At 35.6% G+C, this 9378-nt stretch overlaps 1 protein-coding gene across 1 annotated transcript; it reads right to left on the bottom strand.

Annotated features, from left to right (window-relative positions):
* Window positions 1-232: 232 nt before the first annotated feature.
* LOC141295465 (malate dehydrogenase, cytoplasmic) lies at window positions 233-6904 on the bottom strand. Its single transcript, XM_073826678.1, has 9 exons — window positions 6747-6904; window positions 6037-6135; window positions 5759-5855; window positions 3391-3566; window positions 3187-3309; window positions 2915-3091; window positions 2600-2713; window positions 1003-1092; window positions 233-882 (listed from the first exon to the last, which is right to left on the bottom strand). The coding sequence occupies exons 1-9, from the start codon at window positions 6747-6749 to the stop codon at window positions 760-762; spliced, it is 1002 nt and encodes a 333-aa protein (XP_073682779.1). The 5' UTR covers window positions 6750-6904; the 3' UTR covers window positions 233-759.
* Between the last annotated feature and the right edge of the window lie 2474 nt (window positions 6905-9378).

The following is a 9378-nucleotide window of genomic DNA, read 5'->3' as shown; positions in this document are numbered from 1 at the left end:
TCAAGCGCCTGCAGTGTGTTAAAGGATATGTACAATATTCAATGTCTAATATTTCTAAGTAAGATCCAGAAACGAAAATAGTATCTTGACTCTAAACACTACATATGACAATGAATTGACTATATTGACTGTAAAAGAATTATAACCGCTATTCATTGTAAACCACAGAGTGCAAAATAATGTTTTAGTAATGTTAATGTACAAAAATAATGTCTCATAATGAGTGCAAGAATGCATTTTAATGTCTGGGTTTTATTGCCGGATTCTACATATAAACATCTGTTACAGTAACCACACTGCCAAAGCACTGTAATTAAAACATGAAACATTCCTTGATCATTTCTGACAAACTTCTGTCAGACATGTAACAGCTGAAATTTCAGTCTGGACAATGACACAGAAAGACCTAATCCACGTACTTTGAGTCCTTTCCAGGCTTTGGTCCTCCTTTATGCAGTTCTGGCTTGGAAAGGGCAGTCTAGAAATAATGACCATTATGTTTTAGACTACTTTTTCTCTTTACATGACAGCTGTGCTCTGGTGGAAGACCAAAAACGAGAAAGGAAACAACCAGACTAGATACAAATTCTGAATTATTCATTAAAATCCAGCTGAAAAGATCTGGAAATTCAAGTACACACAGTTCTAGTATTTGTGTAACAGTTTTAGGGGAAGAAAAATATTTTCTGGAGTGTTTTACAAACATGCTTCTGGAGTTTTCTGGGCATCTAAGAGTGGTGTAGATGGTTGGGTTTTAATTCACACACCCAGGAAAGAGACAGCGGTGTCTCTTTCCTCTACTAATTCAGCTGCTGTTGCGTCCATCTTCCCTCTTGAGAAGTCATTGATGGGCAGGCCTTCAGCAATCTTCCAGGTCTTATCCTGAAGAAAAAGAGAAATATCTTGCAAAACTTACTCTAGTTGAGACTGATAAATAAATATGAATATGAAGTTTAAGGAACAGATAATAGGCATAAATTTGGGGATTGTTTTATGACAAACCTTGATTGAAACAGGGAATGAGTAAATAAGGTCCTCAGGTACTCCATAAGGGTTTCCAGTGGAATAGACACCCATAGAGACAAACTCACCCTATAAAACAAGCACATAAGCTGTTCAGAACAAATGAGCAGTTCCTCATAAATCTGTACAGCATCAGTCTAAATAAAGCTGTTGCCTTGTGTTTAATATCACAGAATTAGTAGAGAACATTTGCAACATTTATTAGACACCATCATATTATGCAATCATCATATCGCACATAAAATTACTTTGTAGATGAGTAAATACTCAATGAGCGACTCTCATGGTGTTTGTGTGGGGGTGAAAAACCCCTCCAAAAACTAATGAACAATTAATGTTATTACATAGTCGTTGTGCATTTATGTTTCATATTGCTTGGCTTTTCAGTTCCATAGAGTGCCAAATAGGTAGACTGGTAAAATGTTTAGGGCTTACACTACCAGTCAAAAGGTTTTGAACAATAAGATTTGTAATGTTTTTTTAAAAGAGGTCTCTTCTGCCCACTAAGCCTGCATTTAGTATTTGATCCATAGTACAGCAAAAGCAGTACCGTTTTGAAATATTTTTTATAAATAACTGTTTTCTATTTGAATATATTTTAAAATGTAATTTATTCCTGTGATCAAAGCTAAATTTTCAGCATCATTAGTCCAGTCTAAAGTGTCACATGATTCTTCAGAAATCATTCGAATATGCTGATCTGCTGTTCAAGAAACATTTGTTATTCTATTTTACATAAATGCTGTTCTACTGAACTTATTCATCAAAGAAACCTACAAAAAAATCTACTCAGCTGTTTTCAACATTATTATTAATAATAATAATAATAATAATAATGTGTTTTTGAGCAGAAAATCAGAATGTTAGAATGATTTCTGAAGGACTGCAGTAATGATGCTAAAAATTCAGCTTTTTCATAAATTACATTTTGAAATATATTCAAATAGAAAACAGTGATTTCATTGTTTTTGCTGTACTTTGGATTAAAGAAATGCAGGCTTGGTGAGTAGAACAGACTTCTTTAAAAAAAACAATAAAAATCTTACTGTTTATTATTTGACATAGGCCTCCGTTTGAAAAAAGTAGAAATCTTATTTCTCCACACTTGATGCAATAAAATAACTACAGAAGTAACCCCTTTAGGGCGCCTTAGCGAATAAATGACTCGGTTAATAACTTAAATATTAAATTAATGACTTAAAAAATTAATAAATTATTGTTGACTAACTAAATTATTATTAAAAAAAAATCAAGATTCAAAAATCAAATTCAAATTTTCCCATCAATAACAACTGATTTTACTAAAAAACATATAGTACTTGAAACTTAAAATTTGAAATTTAATATATCAATACTTTTTCATGTTCATAAAAAATGTTTGAAAACAAGCAAATTTGTCATTATTACAGCCAAAATACTTGAATATCTTATACTGTGACAGGTCAAAATGATTGAGAACCACTGATTTACAGAGAAAACATTGCATATTTTACACAATACAGAGATACAATATTGGCCTCAAAACAGTCTAAAACCAATATCTGTGAGAATAGTGAAGAACCACTAAAAAGCTGACCTCGGGAGTGCCTGCCCAGATGTCTCTCATGTGATCACAGATGGCCTTGGCGGCTGACATGGCACTGGAGAGCTTCCTGGCTTTAATGACTGCAGCACCACGCTGCTGCACTGTCTGAGAAACAGGAGGAAGAGTGGAATAACAACAGAAAGGTTATGATAATGTCACTCCAATCAGTAGTCATGTGCAAAAGTATATTAAGAATGTTGCTACAACTCAATGTCATACACATGAATGCTGGTAAAGTAGTGTGGCATAGAAAATAGGCCAACAGTGACCTCTACAGGTAGAGGAACCACAGCAGACAGCACTTACAGAAATGAAATCTCCCTTCAGCCAGGCATCGTCCTTCACTGCATCAAATGCAGTCACGTCCTTCCCCTGCACATTCACCTTGCAGTGGTGGACATCAGGGTACTGCGTAGATGAATGATTTCCCCAGATGATCATATTCTTCACGCTGTTTGCTGAAATGCCACAACGTATTGCCACCTAAAAGACACATTGTGTGGTACAATTACGTTAGTGTGATGCACAAACTGAAACATATCACCTATTTGGGCCATCCAGCGAATAGGTGTTTTTACCTGAGAGCAAGCCCTGTTGTGATCCAGGCGCGTCAGACAGGAGAAATTCTCTTTGGGGATGGATGGGGCGGATTTGGCCGCAATCAGACAGTTAGTGTTGGCTGGGTTACCAACAACTAGAACCTGCATATTAACACATTTTGGTTTGCAATTAGCTTCTCTTCATTATATTTGCTCTTAATTAGGTCAAAATCTGTTGTTCACCTTGACTGTTTTCTTTGCATACTTGTCAAGCGCCACCCCCTGGGACTTAAAGATAGCAACGTTGGCCTTCAGAAGGTCCTTTCTCTCCATGCCCTCTCTCCTTGGCATGGAGCCCACCAGGATGGCAGCATCCAAATCCTTGAATGCAACGTCCTCTTTATCGGTGGGGATGACCTCTGCAACAAAAGGCACAGAGAGTGGCATTAAAATAGATGGAGGGTAAACAACAACAGCAGGTTCAGGGAGGCACAAGACAACACAGCAAAATGTGTTTTTAGAAGAAACTGAGAAATAAAGAACCTGGGTAACGTGAAAGACTGGTTGACTGGTTTTAACATATTAATTAATTCAATACATTGCATCATAACGCCTAATTTAAAAAAAAAAAAAATCTGTCTTTTAATATATCAGCAATTTTAAGAGTTTGTGAATTTGTGAAATAATAAAACTGAAATATTACTATTAATAATAATACTGTTTAAATTTAGTATACATATATACTATTTGGTAAACTGCCATGAATTTATTATATATAAAACAATAAAAAAAATTGCAAAAAAAAGAAAAGGAAAGAAAAGAAAAGAAAAGAAAAGGAAATAGGCGTTTGTCTTATATACTGCTTGGGATCAGTAAGATTTTTTATTTTTTTTAAAGACGTTTTTTATGCTCATTAAGGCTGCTAAAAATATATATTCTGAAATATTATTGCAATTTAAAATATATTTTTTTTCTTAATACATTTTAAAATATAATTTATCTTTCTGATACAAAGTTGAATGTTCAGCATTACTTCAGGGTTCAATGTCACATGATCCTTCAGAAATCATTCTAATACGCTGATTTATTATCATTATATTGGAAACTGTTGTACTGATTTTTTTTGGAACCTGTTTTCAGTATTCTTTGGGAAAAAAAAGTAAAAAAAACAAAACAGCATTTATTCAAAATAGAAATGTTTCGTAACAAAATACACTACTGTTTAAAATTTTGGTTGGGGTCAGTACATTTCTTTCTTTCTTTTTTGAAAGAAAGTAATATTTTTTATTTAGCAAGGAAGTGTCAAATTGATAAAAACGGATAGTAAAGAGTTTAAGAAAAGATTTCCATTTGAAAAAATGCTGTTCTTTTTTATTTTTTATTCATCAAAGAATCCTGAAAAAGGCATCACAGGTTACAAAAAAATATTAAGCAGCACAACTGTTTCCAACATTGATTATAAATCAGCATATTAGAGTGATTTCTGAAGGATCACGTGACACTGGAGACTAAAGTAATGATGCTGAAAATTCAGCTTTGCTTCACAGGAATAAATTATATTTTAAAATATAATTAAATAGAAAACAGTTATTTTACATTGTAATTATATATAATTTTTTATCCAATACTTAATTTTTCTTTGAGGTGAAATGTGACCAATGGCATGTTTTTGTTTCATCCATCCAGTTGGGGCCTCCTGAATTTTTGTTTGCTGGTTCCATGCACTTGACAGGTCACATACTGTCAACCTAGGGCTGGGCAATTTGGCTTAGAATCAAAATCTCGATTAATTGAACATTTTAACCCGATTACGATTAATGAACGATTATTTTATTTATTAATAAAATTATATTTAATTATATTTATATAATAATTATTTTTTTGCCCTCATAGTTCACTGACAAGTTTTGTACAGTAAATATGTTCACATATTACAAGCGAGAGATTTTTGGATGAAGGGTGCATTACTTGATTTTAAAATAATTGAAATAATTGAAATTGATCTATGATTATTAATTGAACATCAGTGTTGAACAACTGAAATTAAAGCAAGCATTGCTTAAAACGAAAAGTCACATTTTTCTTAAATTAGTGAAAATAAATAACTTGCACTATTGGAAACAAAATAAATAATTTTCAATGTTTTTCATATTAAAAGTAGAAAATAAGCAGTATCTCCTCTAAATAAAATTACCCTTGTATATCCTGTAAATACTTTTTACTGTATAAATACTGTTTAAGCTCTCCATCGACATGTCGGCGGAATAACGTAACGGAGCGCTTGTGTTTTTTAAAGGGAAAGTAATTGAAATAATCTTCCTGGAAAAATTTTAACGATTATAGGTTCTGAATGTCGATTTCGATTATTTTTCGATTAATCGCCCAGCCCTATGTCAACCTTCCCATATCATCCTCAGATGGGAACTACAATCCTAAGTTTAGCTGCCCTTTCAGCTGGGGATCATACAGGCAGCCAATCAGATTGCTCTGAGCTCTTGTCATTTGTGCAATGAAAACACAGGCCTTTAAGACTGCATGACTGGCACAAAGACCAGAGGACACAGGGCCTCATGACACTCCATTCTGTGTGTGTGTGTATATGTATGTGTACCTCTCAGAAGTGGGAGGGCACAGTCCTGCAGCTCCATAACGACACCCTCCAGCACAGGCAACATGGGAGTGATGTCCAACAGAAGCAAAGTGAGAGGCTGAAAGCGATAGGGAAAGTAAACATTGTTGCGTGACTGTCATAAAATGGTTTTGGTTTTGCTACAGTTTCAAGACATACATGATGCCTTCTCCTGGAATTAGTTAAACAGCATGCGCAATGATACAACAGACTTTAATTGGATGTGACGTGACATTGCATAAGCCAAATCCTGCCTCTACCTGATCTTTACCGAAGACATCTCCCTTTGCAATGCTGTATAGCAGAGAGTATGCGATCTGGCCAGCAGCGCCGGTCACCAGGACTCTAATAGGCTCAGGCTACAGCAAAACAAGAGAGATACAATTATAAACAATAGATGTGAGTTAGCACAGAAAATAAAAGTGATATTACAACAACCACTCAGGACAGACACACTCAGGAGGCTCACCACGTTAGAACATATAAATAGTCCTGGCAAACTCTGCCAGACCTCAGAATGAAGTGCCATGTGGGGATATTTTTAAACCATGAGACATTTATACGTTTCTTCAATGAAGTCACTTTCACCCTTTTACACTTATGCAGAAACTTTAATTTGTTGCAAATTGTTATCTGCATTATATTCGGAATAATCTAATCCATTACTTGTACAAAAAACAGAGAATTAATACAACTCAAAATGCCCTTAACGGTTTGATATAAGGAATATCCCATACAAACATAAATGCTTGACTGTTATATAAGTGTTTTAATCATCAGTATGCACGTCAAATCATACATGTTACAGTAACTGCAGAAGTTTTAGTTCTACTGTAATTCCTAAAGTCAAACTAAAGTTTGACATTGATTTTTTTAAATCCTTGGGTCACTTCGCAATTACATGCTCATATATTGACCCTAAAACTTACAATTTCATATCACTGTAGGTTGGAATATTAATTTTTCTTACCATTTTCAGCTGGTTTACAATGACAGCGGCTCTCCCACTACTGATTGCGGAGGTCACCCCTATTTTCCTCACGAGGCAACAAGTTGCCGGGGCACCTGTGTTTTAGGTTTTAAGTGCCTTTTGGGAAATGTAGTTCTTAGTGGCGCTATGAGCGTTCACTTGGTTGAAATAAAAACTACAGTTCCTACAAGTCACCAAAACAAATCACGAACTAAAAGATCCATCTTCCATAGGCGTTTCTCAATGTCAAGGAAGGATCCTCGGAAGCCAGAATTTCGAGGATGCTACGTCATCGACATCCGTCGAAGGACTGTTCCAATGTCGAGGATCCTCGGAATTTCAACCAAGGACTGCGTCCTTCGTTCGAAAAATATCCCATACACAGGAAAGGATGCATAAGTGTAGCCTTCGCGCTCTTAAATCACCCACAATCCTATGCGCGCAGCTTTGCTATCTTATTCAAAAATACAAATGTCGGACGTTAGCGGAGTCATGAAGGGTATGAAGGGATCATTTTGCTCAATAGTTTAAAAATAGTGTAGTTGGGGAAATTTAAAAATAAACTTGTTTGTGAGATAGGACAAGTCTTTAACAAATAGTTGTTAAATTATAAATATTTTTAAATATCAAATATTATTACAATGGCTTGGTTGTTGATAACAGACAACCGCGAAGTATACGGCACACGGTTACCATGAAAAACAGCGTTGCTATGGACGTAGTTCTGTTCACCCAGGCAATATAATCGTTTTTAAATCAATAAACTCCTTTTTAATCATATTGATTTTTTGACTGTCAAGTTTGTTTAAACAGTACAGGGGCAATTTGACGTAATGGATGTAATTATTTTTAAATGAATGATAAGAGTGGACCTTTCACTGAGGTAATGACGCAATAACGTGCACTTGCTAGCCTGTTCCATTTATGTGTTCTCCGAATGCTTAAGAGGAGTCTCGCCTAGCCTCTGAAGGAAGTAGGTGCGTTCGAGATGCACTACACTAGCCTGCCGCCGGCTGGCGAGAGCAGCCGCTTGCAGTCGAGGGAGGAGTAAAGAGACGGCAGTCAAGTCGGACACTTATATTCCAAACATACAAAAAAAAAAGGAATAAAGAAAAAGAAGAAATGAAACTACATAAGATAAATAAATAAAAGAAAAACGTTTCCCTATCATTTATTCTATACAATCGTTTTGCTTTTTTTGTTGATCATATCAGGTACGTGAGTTACTTTAATGTAGGCCTAATGCAATATGACGTTTATTATTTGCATCTTGGTTTTGTAGTTAGCTATAGGACATTTTTCAAATATAAGCAGTTTATTCAGTGTAGTGCCTCTCACAGCATCCATTAAAAAAAACCGGCCTCTGGTTGACCAGTTTTTTTTCCCCAAACTTTACTCTTATACAAGAAGAATATATATTTTACCATATCGTCTAATCTTCATTTTCATCATTAATATTTTGTTTGAATATTACATATTCGACATAAAGATTGATTCCATACAGGAACTTTTTTAAGAAAAAACACGGAGCACACGTCGTGCTTGTCGTCACATAATCTGACCAATGAGAATAAAGTGTGTCGTCATCAAGGCTTTCGCAGCCGATTTTAAGCAGCTGCAGCGCCTGACCTCTGCGACTGCTCTCGTTTTGCTCTCACGGTACTTTGATGGCACACGTGATCGAAAGGCGGCTGCAGCGCCGATCAAAGCAGTGTTGCCAACTTAGCAATTTTGTTGCTAGATTTAGCAACTTTTCATACTACCCTAGCAACTTTTTTTTCAAAAAGCACCTAGCAACAAATTTAGCAATTTTTAACATTCATTTGGCTACTTTTAGCAATTTTTAAAAAGTGACTCAAATCAAAAGAGCAGTGGCTGCAGGCTTTACTCAGTAGAGTGTGGGGGTGGGGCTACATAAGGTCTAAATAGCCAGGCACAGCTGCAGCAGCAAAATTTGTTGGCTGAGTGCAACAGCAGTAGCACACATTTCACATTTTTAAGTGAATTAATTAAGAGTAACCACAGTTAAAATTTAGTTAGCTTTAGTAGCTGCTCATTAATTTTTAACTGTACATGTCTCAATCGAAATTGTACAGCCAGAAATACAGAAAAGAGTGGGAGTCTGTACCTGAATTTAAAGGATGGCTGAGATGGCCAGTCAATTTGAGAAAACTTTAATTATTTTGTATACTACATAAAGATGCAGTTTTGAGTTTTTGTTAATAAGAACCTATTTATTGTGCATCTGGATGTAATGTTTTAATATAATATAATACACAGCGCCTCGTAGAGTAGAGACATGACAGGCTTACGCTTGTCAGATACTACGTGATGACGTCACTGATATGCAAATTAGTGTGTGACGTCATCTGGCAACATTTAGCTACTTTTCGGGCAGGCTTTAGCTACTTTTCATTGGAAATAGTTGGCAACACTGGATCAAAGTCGGACAAATGATCTTACCAGAATGCATTGTTTTGTAAGGCGGCAGCCGATTTCTTGCGGCGCCGCATGAAGTCGAACGCACCTAGTGACTTGGAAGGACCAGTCCTGCGAAGGACGTATCCTTGACAGTGAGTGCGTTTACATGGACCCTCTTAATGCGATTATAATGAGATTTTGGCAATATTGC

Source organism: Garra rufa, chromosome 21, assembly GCF_049309525.1.
Source record: "Garra rufa chromosome 21, GarRuf1.0, whole genome shotgun sequence".
NCBI classification, from domain to species: Eukaryota; Metazoa; Chordata; class Actinopteri; order Cypriniformes; family Cyprinidae; genus Garra; species Garra rufa.
Note: the sequence above shows the minus strand (reverse complement) of the source record. Positions and strands in the feature narration are given on the sequence as shown.

Coding starts and splice junctions, on each gene's coding strand:
- LOC141295465 (XM_073826678.1), bottom strand. Junction 5,856..6,036: donor ATGTCTTCGGTAAAGATCAG/GTAGAGGCAGGA, acceptor TATCGCTTTCAG/CCTCTCACTTTGCTTCTGTT. Junction 3,092..3,186: donor ACAACAGGGCTTGCTCTCAG/GTAAAAACACCT, acceptor TGTGTCTTTTAG/GTGGCAATACGTTGTGGCAT.